This window comes from Plectropomus leopardus, chromosome 16, assembly GCF_008729295.1.
Source record: "Plectropomus leopardus isolate mb chromosome 16, YSFRI_Pleo_2.0, whole genome shotgun sequence".
In the NCBI taxonomy this organism is placed as follows: domain Eukaryota; kingdom Metazoa; phylum Chordata; class Actinopteri; order Perciformes; family Serranidae; genus Plectropomus; species Plectropomus leopardus.
Genome location: NC_056478.1, coordinates 13,749,328 through 13,769,328, shown reverse-complemented (window position 1 = coordinate 13,769,328; position 20,001 = coordinate 13,749,328). Strand labels below are relative to the sequence as shown.

General features: G+C 39.2%; 1 protein-coding gene across 5 annotated transcripts in view; it reads left to right on the top strand.

Moving 5' to 3' along the window:
* The window catches only part of utrn (utrophin), a 239,026-nt gene that overhangs the window by 197,903 nt on the left and 21,122 nt on the right, over positions 1-20,001 (top strand). For 4 of the 5 annotated variants that reach the window (XM_042503021.1, XM_042503024.1, XM_042503020.1 and 1 more), the window contains 4 exons: positions 3,664-3,800; positions 11,097-11,135; positions 11,638-11,703; positions 15,585-15,650. In XM_042503021.1, coding sequence (XP_042358955.1) covers positions 3,664-3,800; positions 11,097-11,135; positions 11,638-11,703; positions 15,585-15,650 — 308 coding nt within the window. The remainder of the gene's footprint in view (positions 1-3,663; positions 3,801-11,096; positions 11,136-11,637; positions 11,704-15,584; positions 15,651-20,001) is intronic. The other variant, XM_042503022.1, reaches the window with a different exon arrangement.

Genomic DNA, 20,001 nt, shown 5'->3' with positions numbered 1-20,001 from the left:
TGAGTTGCAGAGTGTTTAAGATATCAGCTGTAGAGATGTCTGCCTTCTCTCTAGTGTAATGGAACCAGAAAGCTTGTGGTTCTCAAAGCACCAAAAAATGGCTCAACAGCAGTGTCTTTCTCTATATACCAGGACCTGGTTACTCTAGATAATCCACAGCCCTTGCTGTGAGCTGTTTCATGTAAGAAATATTTTCTTCGGGGCACCCAGTAGCTCACCTGGTAGAGCCGGTGCCCCATGTACAGAGGCTGTGTTCTCACTGCAGCGGCTGTGGGTTCGACCTGTTGCCCTTTGCTGCATGTCATCCCCTTTCTCTCCCCCTTTCAATCTTAAGTTCTTCTATTTCTAATACAGGCAATAGCCAAAAAAATAGTCTTTAAAAAAAGGAACTATTTTCTTCCTGCCAAACTACACCTGCCAACGGTATCACTGCGGAGAAGGAAGCGTGCATCTACTGCGAGCTCACCAGGCACCATTGAGCTAGCTAATGTTCTAGCTCAGCTAAGAAGGATGACATTACTGTTTGCATCTCGTGCTGTCACAAACACAAGCCGCTCATCCGTCAGTAGATGCATGCTTCCTTTAGTACAGTGATACTGTTGGTGGGTGTAATTTGGTGGAAAGAACATAGTTCCAGGAAACTGCTCACAGCAATGTCTGTGGATTATTTTGAGTAGCCAGGACATTATTGCTGCTGAGTTTTTCAAATGTTTTTTTTTTTTTTTTTTGCACTTTGAGCACCACAAGCCAAGTAACATCTAGTTCCATTTCATTTGAGAGAAGGCAAACTTCTTTACAGCCAATATCTCCAACACTGCAACTCACATCAAAACAATCTAGATTGACCAAAAAAAGCACTACAGGTAAGAGCATTAATTTAATATTCAATCTCTCTAAGATGTCGGTACAACTTGACCCACTCTATGGCCAGTTTAATTGATTAGATTTTTTTTTTTTTTTTTTCCAACATTATCTTTATTGGGTTTTCAAAATGCTTCCAATGATATACAAGAATAAGAGTGCTCTCACATCAAAGGAAATGTCATGGGCAGCTTAGTTATTGTCCAGCATTCAAATTATCTTTCCTTTCAAGTCAGGTATTTATGAGATAACATAGAGCAACACTTAGTTGAGAATACAAAGTATATGAGAAAAGGAAAGAAAAGGAAAAAAAACAAAAAACAAACCCAAAACAAAACAAAAAAGCAACAACAATCAAAACAACAAAGGTTTCTCTATTCTATCAAGGGTTAGCCCAAATTATTTCACTATTGTGCATGGTTCAGAAATACTAACTCGAATGTACAATTCACACAGAATAAAGAAATCAAATATCAAAACAAAAGGAAATTGTTTTAGAACACTGCAGAGGATCACTGATAACTACGCCTCATCCGCCCCACTCCCCACACCCCTTAAATCCACACTCTCCATATATTCCATAAAAGGACCCCAAATGTTTTGAAATAGTGATAGTTTCCCCTTTATAATGTCAGTAATCTTCTCCATAGGTAGATTAGATATTTTTTAATGATTTATGCATATGTCAGTGTATTTTTTTTACATCAGAAGTCTACATGTTTTTTTATTTTTCCTCATTTGCTGTTTTTTATTTTTACAAGTTTGAAAAATCAATAGTGCAATACATGAAAACAACAAGAATGAAAAAAAAAAACACAAGGCAGGTCGGGAATTGTGACACAAACTACATTTATCCACATATAATCATATATATCCACATAATTCAGTGTATCATCTATCAGAGGCACAATGAGACTTTTTTTGGGCTTAGACAGACATGATGGCAGATCTCACTAGAAGGACAATAATCAGTGTGGCAGAAATCTGGTGTGTTTGGCAGAAACTAGAAGCTGCAAAAAATCCTGTGACAGACTGAGAGCAAAAGACGAAAGATTTTAAGCACTGATTAAACAAAATATTTGAACTTATCAGCCATAATGTTAAGTCTGCTTCTGCCAGAAAGCAGTCACAACTTATTGCCGTCGCCACTCTGAAGAATGGCTGTGACAGCAGCACACTGTCCGCAGGCTTTTCAGCACAAACAAGGATAAAAGGAGCATTGAATGCAGCCAAATACAAGCAAATTATTGAGGACAGCTTGCTTCAGAGTGCCAAACACCTTAGACTGGTGCAACAGCTTATGTTCGGCTCAAACAATGACCTGGAGCATACAGTGCAGTGAGATCAATACCAGGGTGGCTGTAGAACAAAAGAAAAACCTTGAAAGCTTTGAGAGCTGTGATATCACATGACACTTGCTGTTCATAAATGCTTCATATCCAACATAACAGAGCTTTATTTAACTGCAAAATGCTGTAGACTGATAAGAAATCACGCCAGTCTAGTTGATAGATGTATCCAGGCCTGTAACACCTGGCAGAGGGAAATCAAATAAAAACTCAGCTAAATCAACTTATTGTGTCATTTTCAATCCTTCACATCAGCTTAACTTTATTCGACAACTTTGATTCGCAAGTTGTTGTTTTTTTGTGTCTCTTTGTTTCCTCTAAAAATATCAGCATCCTACGGAATTATATTTACCCTCTCCCTACACTCGAACTAAATTGCGTTTCAGTTTTATATCTTTGAAAATACGGAGTCCGTATTGAATAATGATTCTCCAACAAACAGATTTTGCAGAGAGTTAAAGACTGATAGTGGCTTTTGTGAGCCTCAGCGCGGTCATTTAATGCGATTCGTTCTCTCATCTTTGTCGCACTGTTTGCTTTATGGCCACAGTATTGCTTTTTTTATTTTTTATTAGGTCTTCATTTTTATAGGAGTGGCATTTTCATAGCTCCAATGGGCTTTGTCAGTGTTATTGAAGAAGTCAAATTTGGTGCGGTGTTATATTGATTACTGTAATTTCAATGTTTTTACCTTTCATAATTGGAGATGTTGTTTGGGTGTGACTGCGGTGGTGTCTCTGGTGTCATTTTGTTGTCACAGTCTGTCAGGGGTCGTCCTGGTGGTCTTATGCTGATGATGCACACCCTGTAACTTCAATATCTCTGATTTGATTTCTGCTTTTGTTGCATATCCCCCCTTTTCTCCCTCTCCCAAACTATTTCCTGTCTATATCTACATTGCAATTATCTAATAAAGGCAAAAACAAAATCTTATGAATAAAAAACGCATGTCTGTTAAACCACTCAGGAAGGAGTTCACACAAACACATACACACACATACTAAAACTTACATAAATTCTTCTTCAGCTTTAGCATAATTGTTCTTTAATTGCTGTTGGTTTGCTCAAGCTACCATCTTAAATTGCGTGGATTAGTCAATAAGCCAAGTGAACTCAATAGAGTCTGTTCATTTACGCATATCTATCAACGGTGGTGGGAGTTGTATATGTGTGTGTGCTCAGCAGTTGTTGTCTGAATCCTCTGCAGAGGGATTTTCTCACCCTCTGGTCAGACTGTTGTGGTAATTTGTTGTTTGCTTGCAAGGCAGAAACCGCTTCTGCGGGAGGAACACCTTTGCTAAGTATCTAATTAACAAAACACATTCTCCTCCGCACAAACACTGCTGTTGTGAGCACAAGAGACTGTGAAAATGTTTCAACTCATTCTCTCTCACACACTGCAATAAATAAAACACCAAAACTTTGTCTGTTTCTTTGTTTTCTCGTCCTGCAGACGACATCAGGTGAGGACATGCGTGATTTCACCAAAGTGCTGAAGAACAAATTCCGGTCAAAGAAGTACTTTGCCAAACATCCGCGGCTAGGTTACCTGCCGGTCCAGACGGTTCTAGAGGGCGACAACATGGAAACGTGAGTAACTCTCGAGTGTCTTTCTGAGACAACACAGAGCTCAAATATGATTTGTTAAAGTGCATTAAAAACACTTTATTTCCAGGTTGATGTCCAAACCAAACAAATTAATCCACTTTGTTTATTTTTCAAACATCACAATTCCTTTCAGCTGTCCTAAAGTCACTGAAAGTCGCAGTAAAGTGGATGTTCTCTTTCTATACGTGTCTGCTATAGTACAAGAGGGATTTAAATGAAATGTTTAAAAAATGTGTGAATGACAATGGTGTAATTTTGTGCTTTAGTGGGTTATAGATTACTACTACCATGTCCATGCATCCCCGGCTTGCCCATGACACATTTTCGGTATATAACGAGAGATAATTGAACAATGAGGACACAGAAACAGAATTGATTTGGAAAATGTATTTTCTATTTCACTGTGTCTTTAAAGGAATAATTAACTTCCCAAATGACAATTTCTATATCAATTGCTCACCCTGTGTTATGTTGTTAAGTTGTTAAGAAGTTACCTCTCTGAACACAGTGACCTCTGATCTACCACTTTCTCAGTTACTTCATTTGTTTGTGTTATTGTGTTTTAAAGGGTTAGATCAGAGTTGCAAAAGTCACACAACAATACGAAGTCATCACTTGAGGCAGCTGTAGAGCAGCAGCTCTCGTGTTCAGCGAGGTAAAATGACTGTTTTTGTAATTGGTTTTTAATGACACATAGATAAGTTTCACTTTCAGTTCAGTTTTAGTGAAAATGTATACTGGGAAGTACTGGGTATACGACTGTCTAAATGACACTTTGATTATACTGCACACGTCGTGCGACAGTTTTTGAACAGATGTTTTCATACGGTTTTGCTTTTGTTAATGTGAACATCTTTTTTTCCAATTCACCAAGAATTTTACATCACAAACTGATATGACCTGGACATTTGGGGGGTTAAGTATTCCTTTAAAAGCAGGTCTTCTTGTGACAAAATGCCTAAACTGTGTATCAAAGTGGTATTTCAGTGATAAAGAATTCTGTGTCAGTAACAGGGGAGGACTTGTGAGAGACTGATTAAAATAAGAATGCCCAAAATCAGTGTTGCAGAGGCTGACATGTCCTGACTCAAGCTACACAGTTCTTGAATCCTTTGAATCCTACACTTCCAAGAATACAACCTAATGGATTTTTTCATTGGGACTTCCCTGCTCGGTAAAGCTGTAAAACTCAGAGCTTCCAATTTGCTTTCAATTACTACTTTTTAGTCTCGGGGCCAAGAGTACTTAAGTGATAACACTTGTGGTATTAATTTTTAAACTTAAAGCTTCTCAAGCGCCACACGAGACAGGACAAGCACCCTCATGACTGACTTTGACGTGTAAAACCGATGTAGTATCCCTTTAAATGTATTTTACCATGCCTGACACACACACACACACACACACACACACACACACACACACACAAACAGAGACACAGGAGCTATAGTATTTGGGGAGTGCTAATGTCCTGCTCAGTTTATGTGTTTATTTACCTGGCGGTCCAGTCATTACCAGGTGTCGTGGCTGCACGGTAGATCTTCTGTCTGCAGCACCTGACCCAGTGACTACGTCTGATTTATGTCCCTGCTCCTGCCAGCAATAAATCCCCCTGGAGAGCCATTTAACTTGGTCTATATTATGCAGACGCCCCAGGTGGGCTCCTTGTCCTCCCTGGCCTTTTCTAAAACCAGCTCGCTCACACCATGTGCTCTGAGCATTGCTCTTTTTCACTCATTTTTTTGTGTTTTCCTCGCATTTTATCCATCTATCTACTGTCAGCTTTTCTCCTCCTGTCAGACATTTCCCGGTCGGGTTCTCTGACTTTTGATCATTGTAGTTTTGCATCTTGTAAGCACTGAAAACTCTCAAAGATGTTCATGCGTGCATTCACAATGACTCACCTGTTCACTCGCGATAGATTTTCCCCGACATCCAGTTGCACACAGTCACCTCTCAGATGGATTGCGCTCCCTCTTTCATTCCTCCCATCCTTGCCCGTCCTCCCCCTCACCTCCCACCTCGCTCCATTCTCACTTCCCTTCCTCTCTGAAAAATGGCTCCTGCAGAGATGCCTGCTTGATAAATGCCTCTGAAAGGTTGAAGAATTGTGGCAAAATGTGAGGATCTTTTCAAAATATTGCAGAAGGGAATGGAGACTTAAAAGAAATTTAGGGTCATTTCATGGACATCATTTTCCCGTCTGTTACAGCATCAAGTCTCCTGTGAGCTGTGGGCTCCCCACATGTAGCCACAAGGCTTAACTACATCGTAAACAGCTCTGTGTGTAGAAATAAGCCTGAATGTGTGGGTTTTTTTTTTTTTGGTTTTTTTTTCATTTCTGGAATGTCTATAAGATGTGCTTCAAACATATATTGGAATTGCTCAGCATGCACCGTTCATTTTAGATCTTTATTATTACACTTTAGTGGCTTTTGCCATCTCCATGTCACCAAAATGAATTCTGTGACCTAAATTGAAATAGATTTTTTCTGGAAATGGAGCAGTCTCTGCTTAAAAAGAGGAATTATAAGGATAAGCTAAACATTGCAGCATTTGCTGCCGTGTTTTTTTGTAATGAATATGATTTCTCCAAAATATCTCTGCTGAATATCACATGGAAATGTCTGTGAACCCCACAAACATCATTATGAGATCTCAATTTTTAAACTAACCCCCCAAAACTTATTTAATGTGCAGTCAGGCTCCATTGGTCCTTTTAACAAAGTGAACTTCTAAGAAGTTGTAATTTTTAAAGTACTGTAGCAGCTGAAGAGAAAATTAGATAGTCTGCTGTATAATTGGCCTCCCTAATGCCCTCACTCCCTATCTCTCTCCTCTCCACTCTTGTATCATCATTTCTTTCTTTCTTTTCATTTTTTTTGTTGAATTCCACCCACTGTTGTTTCTCTCCACCTTGAGAGAGCAAAACACCACCTACTCTCTCACCTCCCACTTACATCTTTGCTTCATTTCACGGCAGATAGGATTTTTGATTCGTCACGGCTGCATTTGATAATGTGAAAGAGCCATTCTAATGGTTTCTTCCTACTCAGTGTTGTTTCTTTGTTTTTTACCCAACATAACCAGTTAGAGCAGATGAGTCTCTGCTGCATTAGACCCTGCAGAGCAGTTAATGGGTTTGAATGTGGAATCTAAAATTAATGGAAAACTTTATCAGAATCCAGTCTTAACAGAAATTATTGTTAGAGGTAATGGAAAAAATAGTACATAAAATGCCCTCCGTGGCCACCTGTGCATTGGCAAGCACAAATCACTTGGAGATACATTTTTACAGGACTGAAAACCTTAAAAGTTAAAAGGTTTTTGTATAGAAATATTTTAGAAAAAATAGTTTTTGTATTTAGATTTTATGACATTGGGGCTTATTTTAATAATGCCAACACTGTAAACTGAAGTAATGGCACACCTTTTTTTATGTTTGTTAAAACTGTAATAATAAAAAAAAATTGATTTTAAAAAAAGAAAAAAAGATCTTGAAAAAGATGCAGTTTTTTCGTATGTATTTTACCTATATGTTTGTAGATAGCCCAAATTATTTAGATTAAGGTATATAAAAGTCTTCAAGGGGTCAGCACAGTTGCATGTCCCTCCATTATTTTTGTTGTCAAACAATGTTGAACGCCATTTATGGTTATATGATTATTATATATATGATTATAGTTGTATGTTAAGAGGTCATGAGGGTCTTTATGACGTTTATGTGTATAGGCTCCATAAAAATGTAACACGTCAGGTATCAGATAATATCAGGTAATATCATTTATCATTTATCCACGTTTAGTATTTCTTTGTTACAATTAGTCAAGGTCTTTTGTGTGAAAGTCCACAACAGGTTGATAATTGTGTCTGATGTTAGTCACTCTAATAACCATATTGCTACATTACACCTAACTCTGCACGGGTGCAACTATATTCAACATATATTTATACTTAGCTGTGAGGCTTGAATAAGAAAAAGATGATTTGTCCAAATACAGATCTTAAATTTTGTTGAACAAATGTTGAAAAGCTCCTAAAAAGCATTAAATTTACTCATCAATACTCATAGACACCCTGGTAGCGCAAACCTTGATCACAACCTTTAAACCTTTGCACATATATGCACATATAACAATAACTGTCTCTCTTTGCAGCCCTCTTGCTGTCTTTCTGACAGACAGGTAGAAGTGTCAACATTGAGCAGGTGGTCTTTTATCCCTGACAGAGAAAATGGAGGACAGGGAAACAGAGCGAAGTAGTGCTAACTGTGACAAAGTGACCACCACAGCATGACGGACTAAATACATTTTAAGGAACCTTTCACCGACAAAACAAAAAAAACCCTCTTAACATTTGTTTACCTTGGACACTCATCGCTCATCACTCATTGCTCAAATGTTGAAATCTTTACTCTACTGGTGCACAAAGCATGTTGCAATATACCAGTATTGACAGTGACTTTAATATTTAAAAAATGAAATACTTTATATTGCTTTAATAATACACATAGTACTATATTGTGTAAATAACCCAGCACCTCTAAATCATTTCTTTTTCTTTGTTTTATTACTATTAGTTTGGTGTAATTGTTCCTTTTGTGCGCTTTTGTATAGTTATGCTTACAGACTCTCTTCACCTCCCTACACTCATATTTTAAGTGAGTCAAAACACATAATAAATGGGTAAAGATGAATCTAAATTCTATTATTTTCCAATTTTTAATACATTTTGTGATCAAATTGTTCATAACCTCTTTTTGCCATGACAACATTCCTATTGTTGAATATGGAATTTCCTTTTTAATTGAGTTTGATTTACTCATGAGCTCATACAGAATCAAAGGAGAGAGATGCAAAAATATCTTCTTTTTTTTCATTTTGAAGAACAATATTTCTTTCTAGGATTTTAAACAGGACTGAACATGATCACACATTTGATAGAATAGCCCACTGAGGCAATAAAATAAAGATATTTATAGCAGGCTGACTCTTAATGATCTATTATGGACACTTTTTATTTTGGGTTCAAATATTGACCACTGCTCAGTAGGGTTTTGGATCTGAATGATGTTGGTACTACTGAACACTGATTCACAGTTAATCAATCAAATTTTGGTATGTAAGAGCACACCTGGGTGAGTAAACGGGCCCAGAAGCATAGCAAAGCGCCCTGAAGCTGGGGCTCCCAGCCGATGGAGCTCTGTGGAGTTCAGCGCCCCAAAGCTGCTAACAGAGCTCGGTCGGCTTTCCAACGAGCTGAAACTATCACTGCAGTGCAGATGGGTTTTTTTAAAGTCTTGTATTGGTACAGTTTATGATTTTGTTTTTAGATTAAGTACTTATTCCACATATTTGTCAGTTGTGTCTAAATTGAGAGCGAAAGAGATGACCAGACACGCACGCACGCACGCACGCACGCACGCACGCACGCACGCACGCACGCACGCACGCACGCACGCACACACACACACACACACAAAGTGCAAGTAGACAGACAGACAATTTGACAGACAGACAGAGAGTGAGGTGTGTGTGTGTGTGTGATTAGACACGAGCATAGGAGCAAAACAGCTTCTTGGCTGCAACTTGTTCAAATTTTAGATTTTGTTGTTTACAGAGACACTTAGGAACTCCAAAAAGTTACTGTTTGGTACCAGTTCCAAATTTAAGGTACTTGCACTGGAACTGTTGGGTCAAATGTATCCAACTCTACTGTTTAGCCTGTCCAGACTTTTAGCACAATACCACTGGAAGTGAAATGTGAGCAGGCCTCTGCTCTGCTCCCTGTTATTGTGCCTCAACAGGCACAACAAGCCTGCCATAAAAACACAAGCTTTACAGCAGCCACATCTGTCAGACCCAAAATACTCCCAAGGTCTCTGTTGTCAGGAGTCCTCCCCTCCCTCCTGTTCCTCAGGTCACCTTTCCTTCACTCATTTATTTCCTTACACTTTATTTCCACTTCCTTCTCCCTCCCTCCTCTCTGTTACAGTAACTCATGTTTCTGTTTCACCACAAATGACGTCTTTTTAAGTGCATCCATCTGAAGGTTAAAGTTATGTCATTGTACGTGAGTCAGACACATTTCGGTGAAAACCACCTACACTTTACAGAGCCATCAATTTTTGGCAAAGATGAAAACTGACATCACCCTACTGGAAAACAAAATGAGCAGACTCAATGTTCCTTCTGGCAAACATGTCGGCGGGGGCGCGTAAAAGTGCCGCCGCACCACCAGCTTTGAATACTTAGCTCAGTCTGCCCTGCCGACCCCCAATCTCTTTTTCCTCTCTTTTCCATCTGAATCCCCTGCTGCATTTTGAATTCTCCTCGCAGCTACAGAAGTGTGACTACACTGGCTGCCCCGCTGTGAGAAGCACAACCACCAAACCACACGTCTCCCTCTGATTCTCCCTGCTTTAATGTGGGAACAAAAGCGTGTAGCGAAAGAACGTCAACCTCAACTGTTATTTCACCCAGTTCTAGCCAGCCTCCTCCGTCAAAACAACACATTTCTTTGTATTTTTCGAGATCAGAGGGCGTCCCATTTGCTTACAAATAACAACTTATACTCTACATTTCTAAAAATAGCTGCAATTATCATGGACTAGAAACCAGAAACTGCATTGAAATCAAAACGCACGCCTCTAGCATCCTGGTTTGCCACATTTCCAAAATCTCTAATTAACAGCAGTTTCATTTGCTGGGTTCTTATGCACCATATACATCTTTTTCTAACATAATGCACTGAATTGCAGATTAACTAGAAAATAGGTTCTATATATATGTTTTTCCTGGCATGCTATTTCAGTAAATCCTGCTGGAAATACATGAGAAAAAACATTGATTTTGGGCTATAAGACTCTGTTTGCAGGAGAAATTGTGAAAAAAAAGTGATGAAATACGTGTGACAGCAGCAAAGTCATCTGATACAATCAACCAAGCCTTCATACACACAACCTGGGTACATTACAGTGTGTTGACAGCTCCGCTTTTCCATTTTGACCCTTTCAAAACTGTCAATGTTTTCTGTGTCACAAGTCTATTTCGATGCAGGTTTCAGAAAAAGTCACAGGGGATAATCATAACCACATGAGGTGTATGTATTGGTGACAGTTTTACACGCCCTCGCTCAGTGTTGAGTCCAGCCACTCAGCTGTGGGACACACATTTCCTTCCACTTTCTCCACCTGCTGTATTTTTGAACCTGAAATGTTTTGTGGTTCCTATAACACTCCCTTCCCACCCTCCCTCCCTCCCTCCAATTCTCTTACAGTCCTGTCACCCTCATCAGCATGTGTCCGGAGCAGTATGAGTGAGTATCTACGCCACCAGAAACACCTCGTCTCCAGACTGGAATGCCTTTTAACGACACCTCCTTTACTCCCCTTCTCTCCTCACTCACCTCCTCTGAAAGTCCTCACTCCAACTAAGCCATGACTGCATTGCATGTTGCCTGCCTGCATGGCTGTCCGATCCACTGGCTGAACATGCAACCAAAAAACTCACCCACTTTCACCTTAGCGTCACCTTCCTCTCTTCTCTGAAGCATCCAACTAGCATTCAGTTGCTCATCCCAGCAGCGGCTGCCAAAAACCATCCAACAGCTCCGTAGATCATCCTGCTCTCCTATTTCTCTCTCTAGGATCATCAGATTTGTTTTCTAGGTGATGTTTTGAAGAGCCATTAGGCTGTATCTGTGCGTGTGTGTATGTGTGTGAGCGTGTGTGTGCATGTGGCTGTGACTTTGTGTGTGTTAATGAGGTTGTGTGAGCATGCAGAATCTCATTCATCTCCATTACCCCATTCATTTCCAGGCTGTCCCAGTCACCTCAGCTCTCTCATGATGACACCCACTCCCGGATAGAGCAGTATGCCAGCAGGTACGCTTTGCATTCCCCAATCATCATCATCATCATCATCATCATCATCATCATCATCATCTCAGACGCCACAATGCACACACACTAAGACTTGCTAACTGTGTGTAAATCTTGCACCTTTAAAAAGCGTCAATATGGAATGAAAAATCCACTTTTAAAGGACCTCACAAGATTTAGTTCTAACTTTTATTTTCCAAGGAGCCCTTACCTTCAGTCTGTACTTACAATACATAACTCTGCAATAATTATCTTTCTTTGGATGAACACAGTAAAAACACAACAAACAAACATCAAACAACTAGTGGCGCAGAAGGCCGACAGTTGTGTCGCCTAATGTTGCTTGTGTCTCAGCCAAAACGTTGCAGTTGAACACACTGCTAAGAATACAGCGAACAGCCAACTAGCACGAATGTCCTGCTGCTGGTTAGCCAGTTAGCACATCAACGACACAACTCTTTTGTTGAAAGAACAAAGAATATTTCCAGTGTGGACAATAACACAAACATATTGAACCATTTTTGCCAAAGAGCTCAATAGTTAAAAACAATCTTACCCCAAAAAACAAGTTTTGATCTCACGTCCTCTTGACTTCAATCATTCATTTGCTTTCCTCAATTCCATTTCAGTTTTCTCCTTCACTGAGTTTAACTGAGTGGCAGTGATGCGGGACACACAACAAAAACTAGGGTGACAGACGCTCACCAATGGACCGACATTAATTAGCGGCTGACGGTCGGTTCGGTGTGTCAGGGCGATTAAGAGTGTAGAAAAAGAAAAATGCTATATTATGTTTTGGAAAAGGGTCAGCAAAAATATGAAACATATGGATATGACTTGCAATAAATAAAAAGCAAATCAAATAAATACCAAAAGCCCAAAAAACTTGCTTTCCCTGCATTCAGTGTATCAAAACCAGCCTGAAAAGAAATCAGTAGAGAGTGAGTGAGAACTGAAAATACTTTTGAGAGAGAAAAAGAAGGGGGGGGCAACGGGGGTGTGATTGAATACAGCGGGAAGGACAGGAGTTAAATTTGAAAATGTAATGGATTTGATAAATAACATGTAATGCAGTGTTTTAAGGAAACACTGAAAGAAGTGTGAACTGTTGTATACCTTCAACGGTTACAGCGGAGCTTCCAGACCATCAAATAAATCCAAATTATGTTGGATGTTGTTATTAGTTGCTCCTTTGCGTCTTGAAGAGGAGATGTTTACAATTTACTATCTGTACACTACGGATCAGTTCTCAAATTGACACCTTCAGGCCAAATAAAAGCATGTTCTGCCAGTATCTATCAAAGAACCCTTATGTTTATTGAAGGGATATGAACTGACTTTGTATAACTGTGACAGTACTAAGATAGAAAAAAGGAAATAGCATGTTTACAACTAAATGGGAAAGGAAAAATAAGCATTTTGCCTTTATTTATGTGTCATTCTGGAACCTGACTCACCATGAAATTATAGACAAATGAGAGAAGCAAAAATGTTTCCCCTCAGACAGCACCAAAACAACCGGCCATGAATCTGTACACACGAATGCTCTGCAAAAGTTCAGTGTAACTTTAAATGTGGGATCATTACTGTCAGCCTGAACTTTTTAATATATACATAGTGGAAAACACTGCATCTCTAGATAGTTTATAAACCTTGGGTGCAGTGGAAATATGCTGTTGTGGCACAAGAAGTGTCATTGTGTTTCAGTAGACTATTAAATTTTTTTTATTGTTAAGTGTCAAGGGAAGGTACAAACAGCAATCTCAATATACACTTTTTTCTGCTTTTTATTTTGTGACGATCCCAAAAATTAAATGTCAAATGACTGTCAAAGTTTGCTCAGTGAGTGAATTCAGAAAACAAGGCGCTACCCACTCCTGATAGCTGTTTTCAGCCACCCACTGCAAATGGTCGTGCTGCGCACATCAGCACACCCATGTACACAGTGTGTGATCTGCGGTTAATCATCACCAACGTCACCAAACTAATGTCCTGCAGCACTGAGATTGAAAACCTGTCATGTTTGATTTGAAGATAACTCTAAATATTAAGATCCCCAAGTATCACAAATCCTGTCTTGCCCCCTGAATGAATCTCTAATCAGTCTGAAGCTTATCTTCCCTAAAGCGGACACGGGTTACTCGTGTCAAAACAGAACCCAGCGTCCTGCCACAAAAATAGCTTTAATCATGAAGGCTCTTCTGATGCAGGACTGCACTGTCTGGCCTGTAACCTTTCGCTGGTCACACACCATTAACCTTCGCTCAGCGTCTCCGCCTGCATTGTTTTATCAGCAGTGACACAGACATGAGCCTCGTGAATTACAATTTAAACTGAAATATAGGACGCTGGCATTGTAGATTATAGCATAGCTTATAGATTCACATGGAAATAATGCACATAGTGATGAGGTGTCACCAGTGGAATAATAACTTTAAAATGTCTCTCTCCATGCATATTCTGTCACAGTTTAATAGCATCCTAAAGTTTGGAGTATGGACGACCCCACTGCCTCGATATTACAAGGTTCAGTAAATACTAGGGCTGTTACGAAAATGGAAGTCTTGGTTCAAAACGAGTTTGGTACAGTGGATAAAAACCCCAAACACATGAGTATCTGTTTCATTTCATTTATTTTTAATCAACAGTGCAAGTTTCAAAAACCAACGCAAACCTCATGCTAGGAAAAGAGGAAACATTTTGCCAACTAACAGCTTTGGTGAACTATTTTCATTATATAAATAAGAAACATTTCAAACACTTATGTATTACACTGTACAAACACTGAACACTTTCCCAAAAGCATCAGGTTACAAAAGGCTATAAGACTAAGAGGAATATGTTATGCTATGAAATTGAAAAAACAAAATACATAGAATAATAAATAATAAAACTTCTGCATTGGAGGCATGTTACAGTTAGTCCTACTGTGAATATATTTAAACATTCAAAGAACCCAAACATTAATCATACCAGGGATCAGCACATCTGGGTGATCTTCTCAAATGTGTGTTAGGTTGGATGTCTTTTCATTCATAGACTATACAAAGGTGGAGCAACCCTGACACACCGTTCTTGTCCTCTTTCTCTGTTGCTGTTGTAGCTGAAGGGGAATGCGCAGGCGAATGTTCCAGCTCCAATATTTGATTTGCGCTCGCCATGTTCGGGTTGTCATTATACAGGACTACAGTTCAGTACCTATAAAAATATAGATATTCGATACCATTTGAAGTACCACTGCAGGGGTGTTTGTGTCAACTCACTGTTGAAAAGAAGATAAAAGGAGAAAGTAATATCAGCACTGCAAAAAATGAGTATTGAGACGGTTTCAAATATTCACAACCGATATGTATCAATACATCAATATTTTTCACAACACTACAACACAGTGTAACTGACTCACAGCTAATCCAATCATTGTGCTAACCTCATCAAATGTTGCTAAAAATGCTCAACTAAAAGTTTCCGTACTGTGACCGTTTGGTAAAAATGCACCAACTGCTACAACCCTACTAAATACAGGTTGTGGTCTCAGGAAACAGCAATATTAGCACTGCAGCTTTGTTTAAATATCTGACCAAAAACAAATTATCCTCACAAGCACATGTGCTCAAACACTTTCACATCTCTGCTCTACATCTCTCAGATGTCTCAAAAACACATATCTTAGACCACAAATTTGTGTTTGGTCATCACTCAGGTCATTCATCATTTCACCTGCTTGGAGACTCCATTCTTATTTTTATTATGAATTTTTATTGATGTGTTACTGCAGCGTTGAGATCTGCATTTGTCGACGTAACTGTTCTGCATGACAGTGTTTAAAAGCCTCAGTTTAAACTAGTGATTTAGGTTTCAGTCACTGATGAATGTGTCTTTCTCAGGTTGGCTCAGATGGAGCGCTCCAATGGTTCTCTGCCCACAGACAGCAGCTCGGCCACAGGAAGCATGTAAGTTACCACTGATCATTTTCAATATTTTTAGACGTTTCTGCATTTCCTTCAACATGTTATACTGGATACATGTATTGATACAAATATCTTTTTGTTCACTATGTTTATATACAGCATTTTATCAGAAAATTCACTTCCAGATGATTAATGCATTCCAAACAACAGCAACAAAATTGGGTCACAAATTGGGTCTGAGACATCTTCTGAGACATCCTCCCATGCAGTGTTTACCTGTCAGTGCAGCCCAAAACCTTGCCTTCCCTGCTTTCAGTGAATCAAAACCAGCCCAAAAAATAATAAGGCGGCTTTCCACATTCCTGAAAAGAGATCAGGAGAGGGCGAAATTGAAAATGGTTTTTAAAGAGCGAAATAAGTGGGGAGTGAGGGGGGAAAAGACGATGAGATGTGGGTGAATACAGCGGGAAGGACAGGACTTTAGTAGAAAAGTAATGGATTAGAGTGCCAACAATGAGAAGTGAGTGATTGGTTTCAGGATCTCTGATAACGACCATTTATCTTTGATCAGAGGAGATGAGGACACGGCAAACTTGAAAAAGAAGAAATCAGAAGGTGAAGTTTCTGTTGTGTGTGCGTGTGTGTGTGTGTGTGTGTGAGAGAGAGAGAGAGAGAGAGAGAGAGAGAAGACATGTGAGTGTCTCTGCAGGCCATTGGAGTTGAAGGGCGTATTTGTCCTTTTTTCCAGACCGAGATCCTAATCGGAGGAATGAGCTCTTGAGGTTCAAATGCCCTTTGAGTTCCTAGACTCACTAACACGTGTGTTCAAACAGAAACACACACACTTTTCACTGTGTTCCTGTCTTTGGAGGGAATTACTTTCTGTTCTGATTGCCAGTTTTGATAAGACACCCAGATTGCAGATTGCAAGATTTTCAGATCATAGATCCTCATCACAGATTTGGAAATCAGCAATGTGTGAAATGAATTTGTGCGTGAGAATGTAACAGATACAGAGAGAGAGCAGATATTTCTTTTCAACTCAACAATTTCAAGTAGCACAAAGCCAAAGATCAACTTTTTACACAAATGTGTTTTCAGAGGTGTTGGAAAATGTGCACCTGGAGAGCAAACAGATTTCTTGAACATCATATAAAGAAAAGGATAAACAAGTTTGGGTTTTTTTAAAAAGAAAATTCCTAAAAAAGAGAAGTATTACAGCACATCAGTGGAAAGGCACACTGGAGATTGGTTAAAACCTTTGAGAATCTCGAGCGAAGATGAAGTGAAGCAGCAAGCTTCATTCAGTTGTAGGTTGCATCCCCTGCTGATGTGCCTGCATCATGTGGACCACTGCTCCCACACTTTACCTTCATCTGACCTTGCCATGTAGAAAAGCAGTTTTAGAAACAGAAGGTGTTCGATTGAAGACTCCCAAAAGCTCTCTCCGCTTTTCAGCTGATCAATAGAAAGACAGAAGAATAGAAAGACAAAATGTGTTGGTGAGCAGGAGAAGGTGGATTTATTTTCCTCTAGGAGCACTCATAATGCGAGACAAACACATTATCCCCACTCCTGCTTGCTCCATTGTGCTTTGTACTCGAGCTTATTTAAGAGAAGAAGCCATTATCTTTGCCAGCTCCAGAACAACAATGACGCCAGCACACATAAGTGTGCAGAGCGCTAATGAGGTGAGGGAGATGATGGTTTGATGAAGGCTAATGGGTTTAACAGCAGAGGGAAAAAACACCACCAGGGCTCATTTAGAGCATAATCATAGTTCTTGTGCTTTCACTCACTTTCACATCAGTGTCATTTCTGTAAGATTTGCATCCAGCTTCTCTGCAAAATAACAACAGCCACAATGTAACTGTCAAGATAAAAAGCACAGAATAAAAAAGACCTAATTTAAATGCTGATCACAAACGACACCACCAGAACGAATGCATTTTTCCAGCACACATCTTTAACAAGAATGGCTTTGCACATTATAACATCTGTGTGCGCCCCACATGATTTAAATATGAGGAAAAACATCAGTTCTTTTTAGCTAATGTTCATTTTTTGTAATGCAAAGCCACGTTTGGTTATAATCATACTAGAGGAAAAATTAGTACAACACAGTATTGCAATATTTTGCATGGCAATATTGTGTTGATGCATAAACACCAAGTATCAGTTTTTGTTATGTAAATTATTAATATTGCAAATACAAATGAAACATAATAAGTTGCGATACATTGCAAAATATGTTACCACAACCGTCAGCATGTCCCAAAACGTTTAAAATCTCATTGATATTGTAACAAGACCATGTATCTTGATTAAATAATTTCAGGGGTCTCTGTTGATTCCCACCCCTAAATCATACAAAACCAAACTGTTAGAAGAAAACACTTGGGTCAGAGACACGATATACAAGGTTATTTATTGTTGTTTGAACTAGGGCTGCAAGTCACGATTAATTTCATTAACAACTAATCTGCGTAATTATAATCTGAAAATTATTTTCATGACTTACCGAATAATCGTTTGGTCTATAAAATGTTCAAAAATGCTCGAAACAGTTTCACAAAGTCCAAAGTGACATCTTCAGTTTGCTTCCTATGTCCAATATACAGTACAAAACCTGAAGATTCTCCATTTGATTTCATAAATGACAAAGAAAAGCAGCAAATTATCACATGCAACAAGCTGAAACCAGCTAATATTTAAATTTTCTCCTTGAAAAATGACTAAAACGATTAACTGATGGTCAAAATAGTCGGCGATTTATTTTCTTTCAATCATTGAAATTGGCCACTAGCTGCAGTTCTAGTCTAAACAGTACCACTAATTATCAAAAAACTAACTTCATCCAATTTGTCTGCTGATGACTTATTATTTTGTGCAGGATAATTACCATATTTGAAACACTTTTTCTGACACAGCTAAATAATGTTGAGACTCTTGTGATGAAAACTGGCACTTGTGACAGTCGTCACTACAGCGTGCTTCATTCCCTGAAAATAATTTGACCATACACTTGATATACATCTTTGCAAGTAAGTTTTCCTTATTTCTCTTAAGTCTGCTGTGTCTTAAATATGATAACGCTCACTTTAATGTAACTTCTGCAATAAAATGTCATTCATGATAGCTGTAATTGAAGTATGGGATGTTTAAAAAGGCCAGAATCCTCCTGCAGCCATGTTTTTATAAACCAGTGTGTCCATCAAGCCCTACTTTTCAGAAAACAAGTACCTTGTAAAAATAGCAGTATTGTGCTTTACAAATACCACCAAAGTAAAACAGCCCACTCAGCCATATCTTGCCTCAAAAGAGGATGCTGTACATTGTGTTGTCAGACTCCTCAGCTACAAATCCTTCCTCTTCTGTTTTAATGCTTTTGGTTTGGAGTGGTTGATTGTCCCCCCTCTTCTTTGGTAAGATTTATTCTTTTTCCGCCTACAGCTGATTTCACTCAAGCCTCTTTGTCTATCACATCATTCCCGCTGGTTGCTTGTGAGGACACACACACACACACACACAGAGAAATGATCCCCATGCTTCACATGATAGTAGAAGGTGTTTTCTTGGCAGTGATTAAGCTTATGAGAACATGCATAGTGCAACATGGATGACTGCATTTGCCAATTACATGCATGTTTGGCTTTTGGCTTGTATTTTTTGATCGCTCAAAGCCTGCAAACACTGATTTGGACTCACTGCCAGCTGTGCAGTGATATCAATAATTAGTATGTGTGTGTGAGAGGGAGAGCTCGAGAGATAAAGTGTTTGTGTGTGTGTGCCAGCGGTGTCAGTGTTTGTGTCATTTTTGTCCTGCATTGCTTTTATCTAAAAGGGAATCCTTAATTAGGAAGTTGGTGTTGCCTATTTTCTCTGACCTCAAGCCAAAGCGCAGTGTTGTCATCAACGCCTCCGGACGTCACAGAGGAGCGAGACACCCCCCCCCCCCCCCCCACCCACACCTTTTTTGTCCTTTTTTTTTTTTTCTTCAGCCTGGCTTTTTTGTTTGGTTATCTCTCGCTTTCCAGTCTTTCCCCCAGTGCTGTCTCTTTTTCTTTCTCTTCTTTTGATATTTTGCCCTTTATTCACATCCCTCGCCTTTAATTTCACCAGCCCTTTTCTTTTTCAACCTCCTTTCATCATACCCTGTCCTCCCCTCTTCCTCTCCTCCTCATTCATCGCTTTTAGTCGTAGTCTACTCATGTTTTACCTTTGGGCCCAGGAAACCTTGAGATTGAACACTAAGCACAGAGGTAAACATTGAAAGACCTTCTTTTTGAAGCCCTGCATCATAATCAGTACACCTGGACTTTACTGTGATCCGTCCCCAAATGTGGATGTCCCACAGAAAGCGTTGTTTTAAATATCTCACCTGGGGGGAGGA